The sequence below is a fragment of the Betta splendens genome, chromosome 24, assembly GCF_900634795.4.
Source record: "Betta splendens chromosome 24, fBetSpl5.4, whole genome shotgun sequence".
Classification (NCBI taxonomy): domain Eukaryota; kingdom Metazoa; phylum Chordata; class Actinopteri; order Anabantiformes; family Osphronemidae; genus Betta; species Betta splendens.
Genome location: NC_040901.2, coordinates 7073986 through 7100376, shown reverse-complemented (window position 1 = coordinate 7100376; position 26391 = coordinate 7073986). Strand labels below are relative to the sequence as shown.

At 45.3% G+C, this 26391-nt stretch overlaps 2 protein-coding genes across 7 annotated transcripts; both read left to right on the top strand.

Moving 5' to 3' along the window:
- The first annotated feature begins 1185 nt into the window (after window positions 1-1185).
- trdn (triadin) lies at window positions 1186-16183 on the top strand. Of its 4 annotated transcripts, none has more exons than XM_029141784.3 (6): window positions 1186-1395; window positions 9588-9771; window positions 11051-11092; window positions 14469-14516; window positions 14882-15043; window positions 15968-16183. In XM_029141784.3, exons 2-6 carry the CDS (start codon window positions 9600-9602, stop codon window positions 15988-15990), a joined length of 447 nt encoding a protein of 148 aa, XP_028997617.1. In that variant the 5' UTR covers window positions 1186-1395; window positions 9588-9599; the 3' UTR covers window positions 15991-16183. The 4 variants fall into 4 exon arrangements, with proteins under 4 accessions (XP_028997617.1, XP_055362508.1, XP_055362509.1 ...); XM_055506533.1 differs by lacking the exon at window positions 1186-1395 and adding an exon at window positions 7448-7908 and having other exon boundaries at window positions 14882-15013; XM_029141785.3 differs by lacking the exon at window positions 1186-1395 and adding an exon at window positions 7454-7908.
- A 7240-nt stretch (window positions 16184-23423) lies between these two features.
- On the top strand, window positions 23424-26376 carry LOC114850141 (uncharacterized). Of its 3 annotated transcripts, none has more exons than XM_029142130.3 (9): window positions 23424-23571; window positions 23709-23827; window positions 23996-24117; window positions 24280-24340; window positions 24428-24616; window positions 24880-24957; window positions 25084-25143; window positions 25302-25508; window positions 25765-26376. In XM_029142130.3, exons 2-9 carry the CDS (start codon window positions 23767-23769, stop codon window positions 26082-26084), a joined length of 1098 nt encoding a protein of 365 aa, XP_028997963.1. In that variant the 5' UTR covers window positions 23424-23571; window positions 23709-23766; the 3' UTR covers window positions 26085-26376. The 3 variants fall into 3 exon arrangements, with proteins under 3 accessions (XP_028997963.1, XP_028997964.1, XP_028997965.1); XM_029142131.3 differs by having other exon boundaries at window positions 23558-23586; XM_029142132.3 differs by lacking the exons at window positions 23424-23571; window positions 23709-23827 and having other exon boundaries at window positions 23834-24194.
- Window positions 26377-26391: the final 15 nt, after the last annotated feature.

Sequence of the window (26391 nt, the reverse complement as noted above, 5' to 3'; positions counted from 1 at the left end):
TGGGGTTCAGCGAACATATCACAGCTGCAACACACAGACAGTTAAGGGACAAAATGCAGCCGAACACAAGCCGCTCTCCTCCAATTAGAGGTGGAGAGTCCGTGTGTGTGTGTGTGTGTGTGTGTGTGTGTGTGTGTGTGTATGTGTGTGTGTGTGTGTGTGTGTGTGTGTGTTGTGAGGTCACTTGTGCCACGCCTATAAAATAGGCAGCAGTTTAAAAAGACACAGGGGTGTAGAGGCTATCGCTCCTTAAGCTATACAACATAACGGCCTGCTTTCCCCTCACCATCAATCTCTGTCACTGCCCACCCCTCCCACACGCACACGGGGAAACAACACACAAGCGAACGCACACACACACACACACTGGAAACACACAGTGCAGCAGGAGTTTAATTATGCCACTAATCTTGAGTGACAGTGGCATGTATAATGGCTGATTCCCTGGGGCAGCGTGTCAGAGTATCTGTTCATTCATCCATCCATCCATCTCGGCCTCTATTCATCATCTCACCTACTTAGCCACCCGTCTGTTGGCCCGTCTCAGCCTCCCTTCCTCTTATCCTCAGCATCCTCACCTTGCTCTCGCCCCTTCTCTCCAATGGTCAGCTCCAGTGAGAATATTACACATTCAAACTGTGGGTCGACCCGTAGACGAGATCTGGTGATTAACTGTTCGTAAAAATCATTTTAGGTGTTTTATAGCCACAAATCAAGTCCAGCAACATCCACGTGAGGTCACAGCCGCCTGTTTAATTTATTCTCATTAGCTGATGTTGTGGACTCCTAACTCGGCGTCGTGGACTTGAGTTGTGGCCCGTTGCTCTGCCAACACATGCCGCCTCGCTGCCATGTCACCGGAGCACATTTGAATTTGAGTTTGACTGAAAGAGCAAGTGACAGAGTAGGAAGTGACAGACAGGGAGAGAGAGAGAGAGCGTGAGAGGGCGAGCGACGCGGGCTACACTTCCTTTCAGATAGTGAGATATAGTACGTGTTTATTACTTTATCTGTCTGGACCAGATGTCACCAGATGTCTGCTGCTGCCAGCCTATCTCAGCCCACACACACACACACACACACACAAATACACAAGTGAAAAACACACAAGCCTTCTGGCACCGTGACATTCTATACCTCCTACACCTTGTCCTATCTGAAAACAATCTAAGTGCAGACTGAGATAGTTGAAAGCAGCCCGTGAATGTGAAAGATCTTTTACCGCCGCAGAACCACTGAAGACTCGCACACTGTTTACCTCCCGTAATATTGAAGATAGACCGCATTCGGATCCAACCTGACACAGGGGCGACGACAAAGAGCGAGAAGACGCCGGAGACGGGGGAGAAAGACGCGGAATGACAGAGATGGAAAAGAAGGGCGAGTGAAACACAGGTGGGTCACGAGGGGATAACGGAGTCTGATGTAAAAATAGAAGAAAAATGCAGATCATAGAAACAAAAAACCTTAAAAGTCAACACTGGGTTCTGGTGAAGTGACTGGAGTCGGCACACGCCGAGGTGGAGCCTCACATCCTGACAGGTTGTCACAAACAGAGTTTATTTACAGAAAAGAAAAGTGGTAACAACAATATCAAATGATGATTTAGATGTAATGATAAACCGCTGCTGCTTTATTTATTCCATAATATAAACACCAGTGTTTAAATAGAGTAAATCATTATTACTGTACATCTAAATGCAGCTGTTGAACATCCAAATTACGCTTGTTATGTAATTCATGTGTTTCGGGGCCAAACTTTGTGAAAAGAATCATAAGTATAAGAAATGTTGACCACAGCTGAACTTGGACCAGCTGAATGTTGAGCTAGTGTCGAGCTATCGTTGCTAAGCCGCTTGCCTCTGGCTCTGCTTTCCTCATTACTGTTGTACACACGCGCCAAGTCCTACTGTTTAAAGGTTCCGCGGAGCGATTTAGAGTGCAGCCGTCCTCACTGATCCAGGAGCTGAAGGATTTTTATCTCACGGTTCTCCACATGCTGTACTCGGTCCCGCGTTGACCCTCCACGCTGAACCCAAGGCCGTTCGCGGCACAAAAACCCACATCGTTGGCCACAAAGGCAGTTTCCTTCATGACATCTGCGCCATGAATCACAGACTAATGCAGTTTTATACCTGTGAAAGTGTTTCCTGTGTGTGTGTGTGTGTGTGTGTGTGTGTGTGTGTGTGTGTGTGTGTGTGTGTGTGTGTGTGTGTGTGTGTGTGTGTGTGTGTGTGTGTGTGTGTGTGTGTGTGTGTGAGAGAGAGAGAGAGAAGACTCCACGTACTGTAGCGCGTGCATTCAGTCATGTGTGTGTGCCTGCAGGCAAAATACCAAGTCCTATTAGAGCAGGTTATTGAAGCAGTAGCTCACAGCAGCTCAATGCAGCTGACTGTATTTTTATCAAGAGCAGATTGTAAATGCATATTGAATCACAACAAGCTTTAAGTTGCATGAATAAATCCAGCTCAATTCATATCCCGTGCACTTACTGTAATACTGCTGAAGGACACTTCTCCTCTCTCGCATCCATCAAACGTTTGTTACCTACTGTACGACACCTCAAACAAGGCAGGAATACATCGTTCAGCTTTCATATGCATTGTTAGCTTTACTTTTTCAATAACCTCAATGGCAGTAAATCACAGGAGTTTTGCCCGCGAGGAAAATCGATATAGTCTTTAGTTACGTGTGTCTGTTTTGTGTTTGTGCGTACAAATGCTCAATCTGCCCAAAAGAACGTGAGGACAACGCGAGATACGGAGAGATCGCACAGAGTACAAAAGGCGGGAGAGAGAGAGAGAGAGAGAGAGAGAGAGAGAGGAGAGAGGAGAGGAGAGAGAGAGAGAGAGAGAGAAACAGCTAGAGCAAAGAAAACACGGATGGAGAGAGAACAGAGGGACGGGACGGAGCGATAGACGGAGGAGGACAAAGAGATGTAGAAGAGAGGATATTGATTGGTTAAAAATGCATGAGGTGTCTGGTGCACAGCTCCGCGTCTCTAATGCCTCATGGCCAGACTGTCTGAAGGCGAAGCATCATCTCCCTGAATAACTGTGCTTGATAGCTGCTGGACGCTCAGTCATTCATCAGCGCGGCTCAGGCAGGAGAATGGAAACTAAGGCCAAGACGCTGGAAACCAGACACAGACTAAGTAAATTGGATGCTACATCTGTTTTTTAGGCATAAATAAAAGATAATAAGGACTCCTTGCTTTGTTAAAGTTTGACTAAAAGTCTGAGGCGCCTGTGAATCGTAGACAGGCGTTTGAAGTCGCTCACATTTTAATATATTAAATGCTGAGACGCGGAGAATGGGATGAAACCGAATGGTTGAAGACGTCAGCCCCGTGTTTACTTTGGATCCAGTGGATCAACCTGTGGAGTTGGTCTGTTGAACACGGGTCACTGAGTGCGTCAGTGTTTACATCATCCTACGCTGGTGTGTCCTGATTCATTCCTGGTCTCTGCTTTTCTTCAGCTGTGGTCTTAATGTAATTTATCAGCTTCAGATTTCTTTTTTTTAATTCCTAAAAGCCACTTTGTCTTGAACGAAGCTTTTAGCTTTAATGAAATTCATTATTTGGCACAGTGTGGTTCATTTCAGCACATTTACAACTGGAAACCTATAAACTAAGGTCATTAGTAAGTATTAGGACGCTGGGCGGTGTTTCCCTGAAAACAAAGGGCCCTTGTTATGTTGTGTCTGTGCTCTGTGTCTAATTTACAGCACATTATGTCCCGTTCATTTATTTCATCATTTAAACGTCAACCTGATTGCTTCAAATCATTTTTCAATTGAGATTTTTACTGCTTACTTATAAGAATAAGTCCATCCAGTAACTCTGACACATTCCAGTTTGCTGCTTCATATTAAACATTCTCCTTTTTCCAGGGTCTAATTGTTCTTCCTGACACTGTGACTTTAATTTCCACCTCCTTCCCCGCTCTCTGCTGTCTCTCCATCTGTCCTGCCTGCCTGTGCCAGTGCTGCGTTTGACAGCATGCGTGTGCACTTGTGCACGTTCACATGTGTTTACTGTGTACTCTCCAGCACATTTCCAGGCCTGTGAACTTGTGTCAAGACGCAGCACGCTTTGGCCCCTGCAACCGGCATCTGCTATTATGATGGAAAGAGCCGCGGCCCCAGTAGATCAGAGCTAAGATGAAAGGGCTTTGGCTTCCTGGCCGAGCCACACAGATAAAATTAGTCCGGGAGCACACGGGCCGTTCCGTACAGGTACTTGTTTGGTACATCCACCTGGCCCACTCTCCCATCAGCCTGTTTGCGATGAAGAGCCAAATGTGCTTGTCGTAGCTGGCATGAAGCACAGAGTGAGGAGCCAACACCACGTCATTTCTTCACACATCTTGAGCAATTGCAGATCTAGTGTTTTCCTCAAGGACACTAAGACAATCAGACAAGAAAAAGCAGGGCTCCAACTACCCTCTATTCTATTCTATTCTATTCTATTCTATTCTATTCTATTCTATTCTATTCTATTCTATTCAGGTTACCGCCACCCCAAGACAGAGATAATAAGCCGAGGGCCTGTTATACTTAACAGATTGTGCAAATATACACATCAACTCCACTGGTTGACATAATTATCTGAAACAGCAAGAAGCCTTTCCTGAGCAGCCTACAAACAGTGTGTGTGTGTGTGTGTGTGTGTGTGTGTGTGTGTGTGTGTGTGTGTGTGTGTGTGTGTGTGATATCCCATCAGTGGTATAGCTTTGGGCGGGTTTACATTTGCATAATGAAGTCAATAACACTAGCCTCCTGGGATTGAGCATGGCGACATTATTACTAATTTAATAATAAGTGTGTGTGTGTGTGTGTGTGTGTGTGTGTGTGTGTGTGTGTGTGTGTGTGTGTGTGTGTGTGTGTGTGTGTGTGTGTGTGTGTGCGTGCATACGCAAAGAAGATGGTGAGAGACAGACAGAAGTGGAGGGTGTGAGACGTGACGATTGGAAGCAGTGAGAGTTGTGAAAGTAGAGCAGGTTGGGAAAAATTACAAGAGGGACAGGAAAGGTGATGAAGGAAAAGGCGGAGGAGTGGAGGAGGTAAGGTCAGGGTGAGAGAAGGACGTGAAGTTACAGGCAGGACAAAAGGAAGGAGAGCAGGAAAAGACAAAGCAGGTGTGCAGGTGAAGGAGTCAGACGGTGATGATGAAGCAGACAGAGATGTATGGCTGATGTGTGGCTGCTGTGACTCCACTTCTGTTTCAGGCCCAGACTGAACGTCCTGTCCTCTGCCGGTTAGAAACCCGCAGCTGAACCCCTGCAGCAGCATCAGTATAGGAACACACAGAGCATTTGCGGCTGTGGGTCTCACTGCAATGACCCTTTGCTGTGCATCAGTAACAAACGGCCAGTCTCACCCAGATTATACTCATGCGTTTGTCAAGATGACAAGAATGTTTGTCAAGTTTTGGCCAAAAATCAGAAAACACATTATTGGCTTTGGCCTTGTCTGTTGACAGGACAATATAAGAAAGAAGCCTTACTGTCCAAACAGGCCAAGGTCAGGTTGTTTGTATTGAATCCTGAAGAGGCAACTGGCTCACCACTAAAGAAACTAAAGTCCTGCAGAGAGCAGGCATTAAAAACACCTTTTGGTGTCTCTGACCTTTGTATGGAGAGTAATTTAAGTTTTTATGATATGGCTGTGAGACGTCCTACTGGTTATGTTCCAGAGGTTACAGTCCAACACTAACAGCTTCAGACACAAACAAACTAAAAAACACAGAATTGGATAATTGCACGCGTGACAGTCTTAAAACCTTGAAGTCACTTGTGATCAGTTCCTGGTGGGACTTTGTCTGTATTTGATGTCTGCGGTCCTGAACTGGCACCAACAGACCCAGGTGCCTTTGTCGCTGTCCAAGGTCCTGAACCCTGATCAGACCCAGAGGAGGTCGGACCGTCTCCGGATTCTGTTCCCGACTATTTGAAAGAGCCAAAAATAACCTTCAGTTCTGTGTGTGATGATCTGAAGAATAGCCTCATTAAACTAAGCTATCATTCAGATGCCAGGAAGCTTCTGTGTGTTATTGTTTTATAACAAGCTGGAGGGAAGAATTATTCAGGACGTGTGAATGTGTCTCTCAGTCCAACCAACACACAGCACACACACTATACAGATGTGAGCATTGTTCTCTGTTGATTGCTGTTAGTTTCATCAGAATTACTTTGGATGGTTGGTTTCATCAGAACATCTCTCATGAGTGCATTTGGATGTGCATACAGTGTGGAAGCTGTGAAGGAAAACTATTGGATAAAATAACACATAAATAACTAAACACTACGAACGGTAGATATGTTTTTGCAGCTCTCACAGGAACAATATTCAGTCAAAGCAAAGTTTCGGTAATTTTTGAGGACAATGAGAAGCTAAGCTGATAGTGGACTGAAAATGTGTAAGGAGAGAACAGAACGACGATCATTTAACTGTTAGTCAAGACTGTCAATTTATATTTATCTTTAATTCATTGTGCTGAGCGGCCTCAAACTCTTCAAAAAGTAAAGTTCTTTTTTGTTCTTCCCCCTTTAACTGTACAAAACTGCAACAACTTTTGTCGAGTCTCCGTTTGTCGTGTGTGTGCATGTGTGTACCTTGTGCATGTGGTGTGTGTTGCGTCCCCCCAGCCCTCGGCCCCCTCTGCACGCCCTACTTATAAACCAGTCCGACTTTAACACCAGCTGCTGTCTGTAGCTCTAATTATAGCCTCTGCAGCGCAGGCTCCCAGGGCAAGGCTGGGGGTCAGGTTACTCCTTCCCACCGCTCTCTCACACGGGCACACAAACACTCGTTTAGACTGGACATCAGGAACAGGCTCTGACAGAGCTTAAAAACTCACACGGGGCAGAGCCGGACAGTTATTCACTTATTTACTCTTCGTTTTGACCTCTGTTTGACAAGGCCAGGCACTTAGGAGGAAACATGCTTCCTCTAGAGTAGGTGCAGGAAAGGGCAGAAGAATGGAAAGTTTAAAGTTCTTTATTCCTGAAGTGGCTGTCAAGGGCATGAAGTGAGCATGTTTTGGCCTCTTGACAAAGTCCTTTTTTAAGTAAATTTCAAACAGATAATACAATAAAACACAATCATTGTCAGTACCACAATATTTACCTTTCAGACATGAAAATGTCAATATAGCCGAGGTCAGGGATGGAGTAATGGGCCTCTCAGAGGAGGAGGCACTGTTGTACCGTCGCCTGTTAGCTGCCTCCAGCTGCCTCCATCATTATAAGATGATTAATAGGCTCGGTGTTTCTGAGACCCAGAGCAGGAACTTTTGCACCTTTAATCTTTCCCCTTTTCTCATCCCTTGATGTTTTGCTCTTTTACATCCTCTTCTCTCTCGCTTTACTCCTCCTCTTCTCCTGAAATCTGCCCCATGTTGCCTCCCCTCCCTCCTCACACCCCCCCAGCTGTCTATTTTGGACCCTTGGAGGGGGCAGGGTGTAGCTCAGCTGGCCAGCCCCTTCCCTATGCTTCTTTCTAGCTCTCTTTCTCATTCTGTCTGTTTAACTCGTTGCAGCAAATCTTCAGAAACTCCAACTTCAACTTGGACTTTTTCTTTAACAACAACCTTCACAAACCTTTAAGAACAACTTAGGAAAACCTAAAAGGAGAATTGCTGACTGGATTTTCTTTCATTCTCTCCTGCGCAGAATGGTTTAGGGTATTTTTAGACCCCGGTGTGATCCAGCTTAACACAATTGTAGCGTGTGTTTTGTTGATGGATTTAAGCGTTGCATGCATCGTCTTTTCACACAATCAACTGGGGCCAAAAAGGATTTAACGAAGGAGTTAGGTCCTTGTTTCTATGGTAACACTGCATTTTCCTGAGACTTTGAAGGACTGAAACTTATCACTGAACATCCAGCAAATCCAACATCCAAGGTACAGTAAAAAATCAATTTCACTCTGGCTGAACTTTACAAAGAGGATGTGATGCCAGTGGTACTGAATGGTGGAGCATCCTGGACCACCCAGTCCATAATCTGGTGTCCTAAGACTGCTCTAATCCAAATGTGGTCAAATACCTCTAACAAAGGGAAATACCTTTAATGACTCACGCTGGAGCCTCTCTTTATGATGTTCATTTGCTCTTGACGCCGGTTCGCAACCTTCACCCACGTCCTTCTAATTCTGCTCATTCCTTTGGTGTAGGCTGCAGCCGAGTGTGTGCTGGGTCATCGGGCAGACGGGCGAAAGCAAGCGTTTGCAGGCCGTGACTCACAGCGGGAGACAAACCATGAAACCCAAGCGAGGCTCCGTGCTCTACAGTAATTACATGGTTCAGAGAAGAACGTGCTGCTTCTCCTCCCTCCGCTCGCCGCCACCGCTCCCGCCTTCCGTCGCCGCCGCGTCGTGACCGGTTTACCTGCTGCGGATCAATACGCCGGCCTGAACGGCCTTTGCTGGGGCTTCACCAGATCAATGGCTTTTACATCGCACGCGCACCCGCCTCCACTTCTAGAGCGGCCGCTGTTCACCTGATCGGTCGGCTCCCTCGGATGGGAGCGCACGCAATGAATCGAAGGTTGCGTGGGCAGAATTGTGTTAAATTGATTTTACAGTTTGTTGTTTGAATGCAGCCGCATAAAGGTCAGTCTGAGACCACATACTGAATCAGAACACATCAATTCCTCGCATTATACTGCCCGATCGTCCTGAGTGCTTCCTATCTACTGCAAAAAAATAGGCTTAATCGAGACTCCACATTCACTTCATTCCCACCGGCCTCCATTTGCATCAAGTTAAACTACTCATTGCTACACTTGCTGTTTAATTGTCCTGTGCAGCCTAGTAGACTGTTGTTTGGGTTTGAGTGCACAACGCTGCATAACAGGCTTTAAAATGGCCAATTTTCCGAGGCGATTGGGTTTTATTCAGAAGAGGTAGCACATATAGTACAGTGGGAAAGTCTACGGCTTGAATTGGGCCTTCAGGTGTGTCATTAAATGAGGAGACAGCAGGAATATTGTCACCAATCTTCTATTAATTTGCAGCGAGGACGAGGACCATTAGAGTCCAAACTAGCGCCTAATTCTGTCAGCCGGTCTGTCATAATGAATGGTGCTAAATGCTTCAGGTGGGCCGGCGCTCACGTGGATCCGCAGCCTTCGGGGACTCATTAATAACCTTGAGAAGGACATATTTCTTCCGAATGAGTCATTCCTGCTCTAATTCACGTGTTGCGCGGCGGAGGAGCGCTCGCTTTCTGTTTGCAGATAAGCAGCGTGAGAGGCAGACAAACACGGGGGGGGGGATAAATCATCTGCGCTTTTGGCCGCAGCGCGCCACATAATGAACACAAACAAGCCAACGTGGGCACGTAATCACGTTGTGGCACGCGGCCCCACTGCCACACAATGATGAAAAGTTCCTTTAGAGGAGTCATTTGTCTTGTTGAGATGGAATTTAATCTCTTTATCACCTCGGGTGATCTCTGCCTGTCTCTCTCTGGGTGCTTCCCATCTCCTGGTGCCCTGTACACACTATGCTGCACATTTGTTTATATCATGCACAGATTGGTCCTGATGGTGATTTCATGGATTTCTCTCCTCCATCCCCAGCTCTCTTCACCAATGAGCGGCCGCAGCGAGTCGGTCCCTTCAGCTCGGACCAGGACATTTTTGGATGATGTCATGCTGACCTTCAGTTCACCAATGGCCTGGCTGCTGGTTGTGGCCCTGGTCGTCACGTGGTCAGGAGTAGCCATCGTTCTCTTTGACCTCCTGGATTATAAAAGCCTGGCAGGTAACAAGATATTAGATTTTTGTTCTTGTTCTTGGATTTAACTTTATTGCATATCATTGTCTTTTTAGAGGTTTCATTCACTAGTCCATAAATAATAATTATAATTATTTGCCTTCTAATGTTCAACAATACTCAATTAGACTTAGCAGTAACATACTCATTACCCACTTTTTACATTTCATTTAAACTTCCATACATCATCCAAACGTTGTCTGACAACATTTGGGACATTTTTGCAGCAGATTTAAAAATGTCTTTCATAAAGATTCCCATTTCTAACAACTCTGGTGTAAAAGGTTACAGAACACAACAACTTAGTCAAGTGTTTAGGTTCAGAGATATGTGATTATCAGTCAGTTGAAATATTTAAATTTCGCTAATTGCTGATTTAATTGGCTCAGGTATTTTTGTAGAGCAGCGTTTGATTGAAGCTACACACTCACTTCCCAAAAGTAATGAAAATGTCTCCTGTGTACGTACTGAGATCTATCTACTACCTCTAACTCGATTACTCTCAACGAACAGCGTGTGCATACTTTGAGCTAATCAGTTCTTATTTGATTAAAACATTAAACAGTTGCAAATTGAATCATGTCCCTATGATCAGGTTTAAAGTTCTCGGTGCTGCGTCATTTCCTCGTATAGTTTTAATCCTATTATCTCCAGCTCATGACTTAATTGTACTGAGTGATCAAATTTCTCTTCCTGTGATCACACCTTATTGCCACGAGATGCCAGAAAATGAATTCCTCCAAAATCACAGCAGCTGTGTTACTGTGTGATTAGATAAAAGCGCTGGTCAGGACCTCGCCTTCAAACATACTTAGTTCTGTGTTGGACTGTCAGCTCGTTGGCGTCATGATCAGACTCTCAACGCTCCACAAACTCATTAATTTTCATCAGGGGATAATGAGAAATGTCTGATTACAGCAGAGCAGGAAGAACAAAGAGCAACAGTGGATGAGTCAGATTTGGATGAATTCCCCTGAAACAGGAGACTGAACAACATCGTAGCCGAGCTGCAGTTGTTTAGTGAAGTCTGCACATTTTTTCCTTAATCAATGTTAAAGTCATGCAGTAAGATTTTAAATCAGTTTTCAAATCTATTCTTCATCACCTCCACAACAAACCCATGTATTCAGACTATCCAACATCTATGAATAGTCTGGCCTCACTTATTCAACTCGCTCACCTTTAACTCCTCTCCTCACTCTTTTCCTCTCTTCACTCCCCCCCGATCCTTTCATTTCTTCTCCATCCTCATCCATCCCACCCAAAGAGTTCACCTCATACTGTGACGACCCCGTGTGTTTGCCTCCTGGTAAAAAGACAACTACACGACCGCTAAACTCTTTGACTGCAGCGCTTGCTTGTAGTGGCCGAGATGACAGCATGCGTCTGACTGATCGCTAAATCAACAACCGAACGCTGGTTTTACAGCGAGGCAAAAAGGCGGCTGGTGCTAACGAGCGCGCTAATTAGCAAACTTGATAGTTTACTGTTAGTCTCTGATGAAACAACAGTGTCATGTGTAGATGATCACAGAGCCTTGTCTACTGCACCTAAAGTAAAAACAATTCAATTAACTACAGCAGCTTCCTGCTTCTAAATCTTAGTGGATTGAAGATGACATGTTTAGAACATCTGCGACCACATGGTCCAATGACTGTCCTCCTCCAGCCTTGAACCTAGAAAACCCGCTCCAGCTCCTGTGTCGTTAAGGTCTGGTCTGACGAGTCTGCCTCAAAGTGCCCGTTTGGAACAACGCTGCCCTTTAGCGAGAAGCGAGCGAGGAAATCCCGCTGCATGCTGCAGGTTGCGAAAACAATCCTCCACGCTCCGCGGACAGATAAAAACATTACCTGAAGCCTGGAGCTGTGACCACGGCCGCTTCTGGTGTTCGTCTCCGGAAGGAGCAACTAAGTTTGCTTTGCTCTGAAAAAGAAAAACTTTCTGTGACAAATCGACCTTTTGCGCGAATCCTTGAACCGGCGGCCATGACTGAAGCCGTGGCGGCGGATGCAGCACTGCACAGAAAACCCCAATCATACTGGCCAGATGGAAACCTGAGCTTTTCACCGGCAGCCAGCATCCAAGCACGCGTCCACATCAAGCGCTGGAGCCCCCGGCTCGTCTGTGTTGAGCATCCAGCCTGACACCACAGCAAAAAAACAATGCTAAACAGGGTTTAGCCACCGCAAACACCCACGGCGGCTTCAGAAAGGCCCCTCATTTCCTCACGCCAAGAAACAGAGTCCTTGAGTTTATACATTTCTCCGACTCAAACAGGCTTGTATTTCATACCGAGTTATCAATAAAAAGTGCAAATCTTCTCCATAAGTACGGTTCATCTTTCTCAGTGCTGCTGTGAGGATAGTTCTGAGGTGACGAAAGGACACGCACACAGAAAGCAATATTTCCCCGCAGCTATCTTCCATTTTCTTAGGCAAATATTTCCAGGTTGACAATGACAAAATGACGGCCTGCATTTTTAATCACGCGGCTCTTCTCCCGCCGTGACATTTCAATAAAGGCCAGTTTGCGTAAATGAAATAGGAAGGGAACATTTTTGGACAATAAAGAGGAAATGCAATCCTCTATGTGTGTGTGTGTGTGTGTGTGTGTGTGTGTGTGTGTGTGCGTGCGCAGCTGAGGAGGAGATAAATGCAGATCATCTCGATAAAGAGGAGGGATTTCTGGAGGAAGATGAGAATCAACCAGCCAGAACTGCAGACAGCGACACTTTAATCAGTCATCTTATCAGAGAGACGGGCTCAAATGGAATCATTTAAAATGCGTGTGATTATTGTTGTAATGCAAAAGTTGGACATGTTACAGAAGGAACATGCAGAGTTTGTACAAGAGAGGAAGAAAGAAAGATATTAAATAGGGAAGTTGAAGCTGGGACAAGGCTGTGTATTAAAGAAAAAAATGAAAGTAGAATAAAAGCAGGAACAAATAAACAGAGCTGTATCATTTAGCTTCTGTTATCCAACCCAGACGTGTCTCTTTGAGCTACTTTACGCTGTTTTCTTTTGAGATGTTTTTCAAAGCCCCTTGGGTTTTTTTTTATTCATCTCTGCTGCACAATTTGTATTTTTCATCTCTTTTCTTTGGGGCTTTATCATTTTGATGTGGCTGTTAAACTACAGCAGACTGGAGGAGAGAAGAAAAGAGAAACAAAAGGCGGGAAGGCAGCGAGGGGAGGAGAGAAGAAAAGACACGACACAACATGAAAGTAAGACTGTGAGACAAAATGGATTTAAAGAGACACGAGGAAGATGGAGGGGACCTGGAATAAATTACGGCTGGTGGGAGGAAGAGCCTGCGTGAATGAGGAGGGAGCCGGCGAGGGAAATGCTAGCCTTCTATTCCTGGTGTCTCTCTGTCTGGCGCGTCAATCAAAGAAATGTCAGTGAATTAATCAGCTGTTTATTAGGATCCATTATACGGCTCCTCCACGCCGGGCAACAAACAGGCAGGGAGCTCCCTGCACCTGGGAGAGGGAAAATGAAAGGGATCCGCAGAGAAAATCAAAACAATGCACTTAGCGCCTGAGTTATGGTGGTGCCCACACGGAAGGCGCCGTGAATGTGCTAATTCAGGGCTTCCTCGGAGAGACAGATGCAAAACACCTGCACTGCGGTGGCTGCCGTAGGATCAGAGCGGTGCCTGGGACCGGAGTTATTATCCTCACAGCCGGGGGAAGCTCCCGCCGGAGGAAAAAGGCAACAGCAGCAAATACTACGCGCCATAAGATACAGTGGGCGCAATTAAACGCGGCATTAAACTGATTCGGCGGCAGTTTGGTTTTAATGACGCGTACGAGACGCCACTGCTGTGACAGAGGGGTCAGCGTGAGGATGACTGACGTGGCCGTAATAGGGGCGTTTGGCAGTAACAGCATGGGTGTGTGTGTGTGTTTCTGCATGTTTTCATCATCTGCCTCCAGCAGCTATGACTGGCGCTAATATGCAAAGTTACTGATGCAACTGGAACAACCTGTGATTCTTTAGCTTAATAATTGCCACACGCTGCCTCCATTACGCGTTAATTATTCACGTATTACTGCTCGTCCGCTATAAGTAGTTTGAAAGACCAGCGTCAGGGCTGTCGCCGTATTATATATTTGGAGGAAATGAAATCATTAGTGAGTCATGAGTTTTCCTTTCTGCCGCTTTAATGACTTTAATAAGTCACAGAAATGTTAACAGCCATTCATTTCACACAGGGACTGAACATCACCTGGCTGCATAGTTTTTGGTCCTTTATCAGAGATGTGGGATGTAAATAAGAGCACCGACTGCGGCTCCAGAGTAATAAGACTTCATTAACCATCAGTACTGGAAACCAAAGTAGAAACTGGGGTAATGGCTTGAATGCTGCTGGTCACTGGTTGCGCTGGTGCTTTGTTCTCATTCAGCATGAACTATATTATCAAGAGGCAAAACCCAGCGTGTTGTGTGTGTGTTTGTGTGGTGTTTTATTTCTCTTTTAACATATTTGCCACAAAAACAACCCAACAGAAAAAGTCTAACTCTGTGTGTGGCTGTGGATGATGCAAAGCGTGAGATGAAGGCTGCTGATCTTTGTTCTTCTCTCTTCTGTGATGCATATATTTCTTTCCATCTGTGTTATTTTTTTGTCTTTAATCTAAACTACACAGCGCACTGTGTCTGTTTGTGTCTGCCCCTCAGGTCTCCCCCCTCCTCCTGCCATCGTTAAGAAAGGTTTGAAGGCTAGAGGCAAGCACACACACACACACACACACACACACACACACACACACACACACACACACACACACACACACACACACACACACACACACACACACACTGTTGCACTAAAGCACCAGCGTTCGGATCCTCTGGAAACCTGCTGAGACCAAATAGTAAATAGAGAATGAGCCATAGCAGCGTGTGTGAGCGCCAACATTCGCATCTGTTGAAGAGAATAACACAAATAGCGGCACATGTATTTATTTATAAACACATTTTTCACTGAATTCAAGCTAAATCAAACTTCAATTTACCGAGTCTCATTCATTCCATTCCATTTTAGTTTTCTGTCCTATTGTATTTCTATACTGTATGTTGTTTCTTTATAGGTGCTGTGCGTCCAATCAGATCAAGCCCTGCTGATCTCACTGGTGATGTCTCACCTAAGGAAAGTGCTGATTGGCTGGAGTTGATTTGGAGTTTTGCTACAAGTTTGGTGGCGCCTGATGATGAGGAGGAAGGTATTCACCAGCTAACTGAAACCCTAACATGTAAGAGAACATCGCCTAATTAAGTGAGAGACCACATTTAGTTTAGTTCAGGGATTATTATTTTTCTGGGGCTCCATCCATTTCATTTCCTAGTGAATCATATGTGCTATAATTCATATGCAACTCTTCTGGCCTTGAGGCTCAAACTATTTTTCTTAGGCACATAGTTTAACTTACTGGTCCTCCACCCACGCAGCAGCACCGTCCTGCAGCAGCGACCTAGTCCTGCAGTTGTCCATGAAGTGCTGCGAACACATTAAAGCGCTGCTCAAACTCTGTGGCTTGGAACTGTGTCTATACTGTACGTGTTTTATGTTCCTCCTTTGAGAATAGTCCACAGCCTCAAAAAACATTTAGTTTTAACTTTTCTGTCTCTGAGCTTATGTGGAGAGTCGGCTGTGGTCCACAGCCAAACATACAGTAGACAGACGTATGATAGAAATGGTTTGGTAAATACAAGAGTGGAACTAATGACACTTATGACAGACACATTGGAACAGGAAGTGATGTCATACAGCCAGAAGTAAGGGACAGAATCAACATTCAGCATCACTTGATAACAAGGTTTAGAACATAGAATTTGTAGCCATCATTTTAAATATAAGAGAAACATCTTTATTAAACTGTATTAAAAACTATGCGTGTTGTGTGGAGGACGTGCTAAAACCTGGTGCTCATCATTTTAATCCAGGCTGTGCAGATAATTATGATGATGGAGCCGTCAGAACGTAATCACTCGTGACAGGGTTATAATGAATGTGATGCCCTTTTAACCCGCAGAGTTATTATAATGCATAAGGCTGAATATAAACGTCATCTCGCTCCTCTTAATTGGATCATCCGAACCAATACGCAGTGCGTTTTTACATAACGTGGTGATTTAATAGGTAAATACTTTATTCCCGTCTTTGTCTCCTGCATCAGCTTTCCACTCTGAGGAGTTCTGACAGGAGTGTGAAGAGAAGAAGAGGCTCGCGGGTGAGAGTGAAGCGCTGGGGAGAAGACGACGAGGCCTAAAGAGAAGGCTGCATGAAGAGATGTGGATGATGAAGGACGCAGTAACAGCAGGATTTACTCCACTCAGTCTGTGGTTCATGTGTTGAAAATAAAGTGTCCGTTTGCTCACGCACGGTAACAGAGGTGAATGTTTCAGGCCATGCATTTTACCCTGGAGGGTTGAGAATTCCCCTTGTGATTACTGTTTTTTCATATTTAAAATAATTAAACATATTTAATTTGAATTAAATCATGAAGTCATGTAGGAAAAAATGTGGGACTAAAACATCCTGATGGTGGAAACAGGAAGTGTTATGACCTGGCTCCCCTCCCAGAGTTCTCCTGTGCAAAAAAAAGGTGTTTAATACTGACAATACAAAGTGGATCTCCTTCTGCACTTACATGTTTAGATCAGTATTTAAAGTCTCAAACTGGGCATGGGTTGCCATGTTTGTTGCAGGATGGGGCAGTGACGCTGATTCCTGGCACCTTGCAGTGGCACTAATTAGAAAAGAAGCACAACTTGAGATAAGCAACAAATTCATATTAGTCATTTATTAGTCCTTCACCTGCTTCTCATTTTTTTTTTTACTAATTGTTGTCTGCGAACTCAGCTGACGACACCTGGTCATTGTGAAATTGCTGTGAAATCAGAACTTTATTATAGCTCTTGTGGATTTTAACGTTAAGAGAGGAACAGAGAATATCTCTATGAATGTGCTGCGAGGTGATTTAATAAATCCCATTAATCATAATTACTCTATTTATTTAGCCTCTGCTTAACAACCTGCTTAACGGTATCTCTTCGTTAAATATACTTAATCTGCCTCTCACTTCTAATGCCAAGGCATTGTTTTAATTACATAGAAAGAAGTTTTGGAGCAGACTGATCGCTTTGTATGAAGTGACACAGACAGAATACAAACACTGCTGAAAAGCTCTTTAAAGCATATGAACGTCTCATGAGCTTATTAACACACTGGCATCTCAGGTGAGCGAACCTAGACAATTAATTTGGGTTCAGGAACTGATTCAGGCGCCATCATCCGCAGGAGTGGTTCCTATGATGTCATATTGCAGCTGATACTGGTTGTAGTACCACGTTGCGTGCTTAGATCAGAATATTAATATTTTCCCATCCACCACCAGCTTAGACGGTGTGGTCATGTGTGAAGGAGGGTCCTGTTGGAGCTGCATTAACTACACGCTGGGGAAGATCACCTGTGCGGAGCCTCTCCCCAATTAAAAAGCTCAAACACGTGTTTGGATTTCGCATTCAACCCTCGCTCTGAAAACTCGAGTCAGATTTTAGCCTTAAAATTAAACTTCCTGGAAAACTGTTGCCACCATTAAAGACACAAAACTTTATCGTCCGCTGTTGTGGTTTTCATGACTGGTTTAATTTCATCACCGACGTTCTGTAATATGATGGTGGGTCAGGGCAGGACAGAAAATGCTGATACACATACACCTGCTGCTGGATTCCCGGCAGTCAAAGCCATGAATAATGGATCTTAGTTTTCCGTGGCCTGAGGGAGAAGCTTTTAAACATAATTTGTTGCTTTAATTTATTTACACAACCTGGCAACCCTGGCCCTCAGGCACGGTGCGTTATACAGCACTGATCCTCTCCAGGAGACACACACACACACACACACACACACACACACACACACACACACACACACACACACACACACACACACACACACACACACACACACACACACACTTCTTATCAGTTATGATGAGTGCTTTCGTTTGCTGTCAAGGGGCAGTTACGTCTAAGACACAATGAAGGCGCAGCATTAGAGTTGAGTGTGTTCAACATGATTGAACCTGGCAACACAGCGAAGTGGAGGTTGCACAAACTTGGTGGTAGCTTTACTAATGATCCAAAAACAAGCAGCACGCTTGCTCGTCCACCAGCAGCAGCCCGATTTAGTTGGTAACCCCTCCCCCGCAGTGCCAAGATCAGACATCAGCAGCTGTCGAAGGTTGGTTTGGTTGCCAGGTCCAGGCTGCTTGAACAGTTCGTGTCACATGTGGCAACAGCTGCCAACCTCCCTTTAATCCGGCAGGAAATGCGTGTGCATTTGACAGCGTGAGTCGTCACTGAACAGTGGGAGCCTCAGCCGCCAGGATCCACTTTATCATGAATCACTGAGGACGCGTTCATGCTCTTCATGTAGATTGAGCCTTTTTTTATTTACACTGCGTATCATTTAACAGCTGCAGCTCCGATTGGAGACAGCAGCCTCTTTACGGTCCAATGTTCTCTGCGGAATTCAAACTGGTTCAAGATCAGTGGTGCTTCCGGCCTTTGATCACCACCAGGCAACGATGGGTTTCATCCCATGCATTCAAATACAGTGTTTATGACACTGTGGTTGTATATTCAGCCAAAGCTGTTTATTACATATATACAGATTTATAACTAGCTGTGAAACCACCAAGTGTGACCCAAACCACAGATCCGACCTTTTGGCTGTTTTTGTTGTTTTAAGGCATATACGTACAGTAATAAAACTTCACTGTCTGATTCTGTAAAATAAATGTTAAATAAAGAACTCCAGCAATTAACCAAAACCACATAGTATCACAGGAATGTGTGTGCGTCAGAGACAAGCGTCAATTCAGTCACTGAGGACTTCAGAAGATAAACATCACCAGTAACATCAGGACTGTAATCTTTATTAGTGCTGTTGTTGGATTAAACAAGACATAGAGTTAATCAATGAGATTTACTGGTGAGATTTGTCTGAGGCCCAACATGCGGGAGCCTGAAGCTGCAGGGGTGATGTGAGGTAAGAGGGAAGCGTCTCCTGCATTATTAACGCTACAGAACTACTGTACTACTACAAGCCTTGCATCCTTTCATGTGTGTGTGTGTGTGGGGGGGGGGGGGGGGGGGGGGGGGGGGGGTTGCACACATTTTTAGGTGAATGCAATGAATAAAGACATCAGAAGCTCTTGGATATTGAATACAGTCACTGCTGAGAAGCAAAGTGCCCATTTATGTCCATCTGCCAGTGAAGAGCTGTTTAATAGTTCTCACCTTGGTGTCTTATTTTGAAGGATTTGTTTGGAGATGTCATATAAGCAGAATCTAAGCTATAAATAAAATCTTCCTGCCACCAGTCCTCACTCTGCTCTGTGCTGTACACGTAGGAAGCACAACCCAACCTGGTGAATAAACTGCCTCACAGCACAGGTATTGTGACATTATTTAGCATTTGACTCACAAACAAATTAAATATAACAGCACGTGTAATTTCTGGTGGCTCGCTGATATGAGGCTGAATCTCCCTTTGCTGCTGGGGTTTGTCAACCTGTCGCTGCAGCGGCGAGAGGCAATCCTTCCCTCCATGCTGCCGCCGCCTTGATCAAATGAATCGCACTCCCATGACACACACACACACACACACGCACACACACACACACACACACCTACTGCACCGCGCAGAGCTCACGCACTTCTAAACGCCGTGACTGTACATTCATCCCACTGCTGCTTGATGTTTGGTGTTTTCCTTAAGATGCTGCTCTCCCGCTGTGAAGGCAGCAGCGAGAACGGACTCGCACACACACACACACACACACACACACACACACACACACACACACACACACACACACACACACACACACACACACACACACACACACACACACACACGCACACGCTCGCACGCCAATACTCAAAACAGCCTCACAGCACAATCCGAGCAGAGCGCGAGTGATCAGACGCAGCTCCCATGAGATGTGAGGCTGCAGCGCGAGAGGAGACAGCCACAAGTTTTTGATCATTGTAGAAGTTTTTCTGATTCCTCCCAGTTTCATCCAGCGCTGCCTCGCATTCTCCCCACACTCACGTGGAAACTTGCAGCCGCAACGTTGCCCTGAGCGTATTCTCGCTTGCATTAACTGACGATTTGGCTCCGGCTGCTGCTTCAGTGCGTTCCCGAAATCCGCACAGCTGACGGGCCTCAAACGTGTAATGTTTTACCCAAATGCTGGATGTTGTGGAGACGGGAGGGTTTGATTCAGCAGTCATGAGAGCGCCGCTGCAGCCTCAATCATCCACTGAACCACATCTCCAGCTCCTCAGCCAGCGACTACCCGGCCCTCCTTTCATGCCCAGTCATCCCGCCTGGGCTGCTGCAGCATCCCTCCTGTCTCCGCTCCCACAGCACGCTTTTACATCCACATTCTGCTTTACACACACACACACACACACACACACACACACACACACACACACACACACACACACACACACACACACACACACACACACACACGGTCCCACCGCGGGCTGCGCGGGGCCATTTGTATTGAGCACAAAACCCCGGCGCTCAGACCTCCAGGCCCCGGTTTAGTCGCGCACGTCTGCCTGTGATCTGCATTCTGTCGTTACCTGCCACTTAGCTTCCCTCTCCCCGCGGCAGGCTGGTTATCACTCCCCTCAGCCCCATCCCTCATCCTCCCCCTCCCCTCCAAACGTGAGATAACTCCGCTTCTGTCAGACCAGCGGAGTCGCTCCCCGTCGTCGTCATGACCCCTGAAAACCCGCCTCCTCCACACAGACGTCACCTGTGACTCGCGTTTGATGAGGTTCGACGGTGAGGCTGAAGCGATTGAACACGTCTCTATTTCTCTCCTTCCCGGTTGCGTTAATGTGAGAAGAATGTGGAGCTTCTCTTAATCTATCACAGGGGAAGCAGGGTGAGCTTCCGAGGAGGAAAAGGGAGCTAATGAGGAAGATGAAATAAGAGCTACACAGCACAGACTAAACCTGCCTGAACTCAGCGTGGTTTAAATCATTATAGAAGCCTAAAATCACACGCTAAACCATAAAGCATGTCTTTAATGGCCTCCGACGAAACGAACTCATACAAAAACAAGACAGAATAGCATGCACTCATCTGCGTCTCCTTATTTATGTGAACAGGAATAAACTGTATGTGAGTGAAAATGACCCGCCTCTGTTTTTGTGCTGTTTCCAAACTCACCTCCCCCTTTCAGCCCCTCCTCAGCGAGAGCGGGGGGGGGTTCTACTTAATCAAAAAAAGTGTCACATTAATTCAGACAAATTCAAGCAATCTGGTTTTCTAATAAAGCTGTCATATTTGCATCCGGTGACTTACACTCACCATCGTTTTAGATTAATTCCCGTCACAACCTTTTGATTTATGAATGCATAATAACTGAGGGCAACGTCTGTGACTGGGAGCGCGTGTGTGTGTGTGTGTGTGTGTGTGTGTGTGTGTGTGTGTGTGTGTGTGTGTGTGTGTGTGTGTGTGTGTGTGTGTGTGCGCGTGCGTGTCTACAAAGCCTTGACTTTTAATCTAACATGTTGCTTGTGCCGCGCTGACAGAGAATCACATTGTGTGATAATTGAGCCTGTTAAGAGGGAGAGGATCAGACTCCTGGTGCGACGGGTTGCATCACTGCATTCGCGTCCCCTCTCATCTCATCTCCCCGCATCTCGCTGCCGCTGGCGTCGACGGCGAGCGCCCCCGCTTGACTTTGCGCCTCCGCGTCCATTCGCTCCGGATGAAAGCAAAGGTCAACATCTGTGTCGAGTGATCGATCTAATCGTGGCTTCACGGTACATCTCCTGTTTTTGGCAGCTGTGCAAAGTCATCTCTGATTTGCATAAGCGCACAAACAAAATTATTATTCCTAAGACACATTATTGATTTTTCTTTTGCTCCTACTGTGTCTGTAGTCTTTCTATCCATTAGGTTTTTAAATGATAGGGTACTTAGGCCATAAATAACATATAATGATTTAACTCTACTACCTTTGACCTTTTTTTATATGTAAGTTGATTCTAGTTACACAGGATTCATTGGCTTTGGTTGAGTAAAGTAAAATAAATGTTCACAAGGAAATCTATGATGCTATTGTGAGGACTCATGCCCTGATTGATCCGGTCCTGTCACAAACGTCTAAACTCATCTGCAAACGTTTCTGACAAACGTCGCAGTCGCCTTCGCACCGCAGCATCGCAGTTCAAGGCTGAACAGATTATGACGCCGGCAGCGGATGCATCGTCTGAACAAACGCCGCAGACATTTTCCATTCGGTAGAAAGAAAGAAAGTAACCGCGTATCTTGCAGCTAAAAAATCCAAGAAACGTGACCCTTGTACTGTATTTGTATGTCCATTGGCTGTGCATTTTATAATTAATGTGAGTCTGTAAAAGATTGAGTTGGGCCTGAGTCAGGAACATCTTAAAAGTGTCTTCCTAAAAATACTGCTACATGTCTTACAGCAATGCTGTGCTTTTATTGTGAAATGCTTAAAACGTGTAGCTTCTGTCCTAATGAATAAATCTTAAACCACTTACTCAGAGTATGATGTAATGTTGACGGTAGTAAATGAGAGCAGCAGGTACTGTAGGACTCAGACATCTGTCTGTATCAACTCTTGGCTCCGTCCTAAAACCTGCCGCTGATGCTCTGCAGACTTGGCGCGATCTGAAGCGTGGGCCAGACGCCAAATCACCTCTTAAACTTACCTAATAAGATTCCCGCATTTGCTGACTCAACCAGAGGGACCCCTGGTACCTGATTACCATCTCCTGGCCAAAGTTTGCCACTGCTCCTAGAAAAAGTGGAGACGGCTTAACAAGCTTGGCAGGATTCATCTACTGTACATGTACCAAGCAGCAACATCTGTGCACAGCTGTGCCCCTCAACCTTAATCCCCTATAAAGTCACAATAATGTTGTGTTCAAAGACGCCAGAAGCTTCAGAGGGTGTATGTTAAAATCAGAAATGTTGAAGGAATAGTAGCACATCCATAGCCTCCAACACAATGTGCATGTCATTACAGAGAAAACACAATGTAACACCGTCAGAGCTGCGCCGTGCTGTCTTTTGGTGCCACCGTCACATGGAAAGGAGACTAAGCAGAGGCACCGGGAGCTGTCTCGCCCCCCGCGGAAGCTCTGACACAGGAGTGAAGGGAGGCAGCCCCCGTCAGCGTCTGCCGACAGGCCTCCTGCAGGAAGCCCCGCTTCGGGCACCGGCGGGCAAGCAAGTGAATGACATCAGACCTGTGCTCCAGCGCCAGCGTCTCTGTCTTCGTTTCCCAGCTGTGCGAGCGTCACGCGGCCCTGAGCGTCGTCGCACGATGTGGAGGAGATCTTCTCCAGCCAGAACCTCATCTGAGCCCTTTACCGACACTTTTCAGATGAATACAGACGCTCTTCAGTGAGTTCTGATGACATAAACGTAATAATAATAATATAAAAACCAGTATGTTTATTACCTGGAGATTTGTTGCATTAAATAATACAGCATGAATGGGAATGTGGTGCTGAAACCTGCACAGTGCTGCTCCCTGGTGGTTTTACTCCATATAGATTAAGCTGCTGGAGCTGTAAATCAATGCGCTCCCCGCCACCAATGAGCGTTGGAGACGTCCTGCGCGTCACCGGATCTTCGAACCGTCTTTCCTTAAGTTTCACTTTCTGTAGCTGAGAACGGAACCGCTGCAGCGACACTCACGGACTTGAGGTAAGAATGAATGAGGTAATTCACCGATCGTTACTGTGTTATCCTTAGTAACAGCTGTTTCTACACCTGGGTGCACCCCATTATTGACATCCTCTTCTCTCCATGTTATTTATGCTGCTGCGTCGTATTTGTTTCAGGGTTTCTGAGCTCAGATAACAAACAGCAGTTTTAAGCCCGTTCCGTTCAGGTGACGCCATGTCACGTTTACTGAAGGAAATAAAGAAGGTCAACGCAGACGCAGCTCGAACACTGGAGGGTAAGGAACGGTTCGCGTAGACAATAACACGCCCTGAGTGTCACGTGTCCATGTTGCTAAAAGTGAAATTTTCTATAAAGAAACTGTTTATCTGCTAAAACCGAAAGTGAAAAACGTCCAACTCCCTGTTTCTGTCTTGACGTCACGCTGTGCGTCACGTGCGCCCAGGTGCCGATTTACGCACCGACCCGGAGCTCCAGTCGTTGACTCGGGACGACCTGCGTGACCTGTTTCCTCAAGTGGGCAAATTCAAGCTGCGGAGACAAATCTTTGACATAATACACACGCAAGTGAGTGCGACTCTCGTACATACGTTCAGGTGAGCATAAATTATTCACGCGTGGGAGGCACCAGCTGGAGCCAGCAGGTGAGCTGACAGGCCTCATCAGCCACAGCGATGATAATCTGCTCTGCACAATAAAATAGATGCATTTTTGTTGTTGTTGTTTTAGAAGCCGATCGATTTTCTCCTACAAGATATGAGGTCATTCGTCCCAGAGCAATCTTTAAGAGGTATGTTTCTATGTGGCTTTTATTTTGATGGAGTTATACTGTGCGTAGCTAAATTCTAACCCACACGACCTCTCTCTCTCCCCACAGCTGCTCTAACTGAGAACGGGGTCTTGGCTGACTACCTCAAAGTCCTGAAGGACACGAAGACCCAGCTGAATAGCGTGCGGACCTTCCTCGACGCTCATATCGATCTGCTGGAGGGCATCAGCGCAAATCCGCCGGCGCCTGAGCCCCACGGAGGTTTTCAGGCATCTCATCCTCCCAATTACCAAACAGGTCAGGCAGATAATCACAGTCACGGGTAACGCGGAGGCTGGAGTGGCCGTAGGAGATCACACGGCTGTGACTCCTGAGCTCCAAAAGTGGCACAAATTGATGCTCTAGTACAACATCAGCATCATAATTCCCCTATATGTTTATTATTGAGGCCACACTGGAGTGTATTATTAAAACGGTGCTCATTTACTGTCTATAAATTGAGAGTTGCTGATGCTGGTTATATAAAATCTGTCATTTCATTCTGTCATTGTTTTAAACAGAGTCTTTCCAAAGAACAAGCACTTCACCCACCTGTGGCCCAGTGGATTCCTACAAAGCAAACACTTTTTATCCACAAGGTGAACGTCAGGAACTTGCACTTTAAGTTTTCTTATAAATACCTATTGTAGTCATTATATTCTGCTACTAGTACTTTTTTTCTGTAGGTGTTTGATGCCATTTTAAATGTTGCAGTCTTTTTCCAGGGGACGTCAGCCTGACACGGTCTCCTTCTCAATCCTCCGGTTTTCAACAGCAGTCACAAGGTGAACATTTGTTTTATATCACACGTCAATTGTTGTGTCTTGCTGTGTAAAATTAACAATAGTTAATTATTAAAAAAACATTTAAAAAAACTGCTCATTCATTGATTGAATAAGTTTTAAGTTACGTATTCCGTTGTGGGCTGTTTTCTGTCTTACAGTCAAATGTAGGATGGTGGTCACAGGAAAAACTTTTAATGCTGACCTGCAGCTGCTGGAGAAAGTGAGGAGTAACTCTCCAAACTTGGACTTGGTTTGTCACAATGTGGAGGACCCAAGCGATCAGGACTACCAGGTCACCATCGTCTTCTGCCCTATTATTTCACGTATTGGGACAGATGTTGAGGCAGCCATGCGTAACGTTACTGGTGAGTGAAAATGCATTTCTGCCCAAGAACAAAAGAAATTTGTGTTCAATTATACGGATATCATTTTAATTTTGGTAATAATAATAATAACACACTAATTTCAATATAATACATATCATCATCATCATAGTAAACACTATCCTAATTTTAAGCTCAGACCTTTGTCTTGTTTTTCTATGGAAACATAGCGTCTGTCAGTTTTTGTCCCAGTATAAGTAATATTGTCTCTTTTTGTCTTACTGTTTGGTTTCTGCAGGTGACAAGCCTGTCATTCTGGTGATAATGGAACACAAACCGGAGGCCACGAGTATGAGCCATATGAGAACATGGCACGATGACCCTAAGATTGTGTTGCATGTCTGCATTTTCTATCATGAGACGAAGCATGGATTACTGCAGTGTCCTCAAAATACTGAGGCGGTCTCACGGATTCAAGGGAAACTGCTTGAGTACAGCATTAAAATAAATCAGTATACTCATAGAAATAGTCAGGAAAGGACCAGAAAGACCAGTAGCAAGGATTCTAATGCTGACAGTAGTGGTGTGATGACTTGGTTTGGGTTTAGAAAAACATAATGTGACTGTCTCATAATAAAGAAAAATAAAGGTCAGTGTTGCTTGAACATGTACTGTACTCTCAACCGGCCTTCTTTTATTATCAGTACCTGTATATATTGGTGAACTATACTAAAAGAAAAAAAAAACACCTCAACTCTAAGTAATCAGCCAAACAACGTTATGTATTTTTCTAGAACACAAACAAGTCATTTGCATTAGGTTTTTTTGCATTAACATTAATCTGTACCTTATTGTAAAAATCATGATGTATGGTCGGATGTTGATAAATAAACTACATTAATGTATGTCATCCTAGTGTCTTTTG

What these genes read in the sequence shown, in the direction of transcription:
- trdn (XM_029141784.3), top strand. Translation starts at nt 9,600, where the DNA reads ATGAGCGGCCGCAGCGAGTCGGTCCCTTCAGCTCGGACCAGGACATTT. An exon ending in GGATTATAAAAGCCTGGCAG is followed by an intron (nt 9,772 to 11,050) that starts GTAACAAGATAT and finishes TCCCACCCAAAG; the next exon opens with AGTTCACCTCATACTGTGAC. An exon ending in GAAAGGTTTGAAGGCTAGAG is followed by an intron (nt 14,517 to 14,881) that starts GCAAGCACACAC and finishes GTTTCTTTATAG; the next exon opens with GTGCTGTGCGTCCAATCAGA.
- LOC114850141 (XM_029142130.3), top strand. Translation starts at nt 23,767, where the DNA reads ATGTCACGTTTACTGAAGGAAATAAAGAAGGTCAACGCAGACGCAGCT. An exon ending in CCCAGAGCAATCTTTAAGAG is followed by an intron (nt 24,341 to 24,427) that starts GTATGTTTCTAT and finishes CTCTCCCCACAG; the next exon opens with CTGCTCTAACTGAGAACGGG. An exon ending in TTTTCAACAGCAGTCACAAG is followed by an intron (nt 25,144 to 25,301) that starts GTGAACATTTGT and finishes TCTGTCTTACAG; the next exon opens with TCAAATGTAGGATGGTGGTC.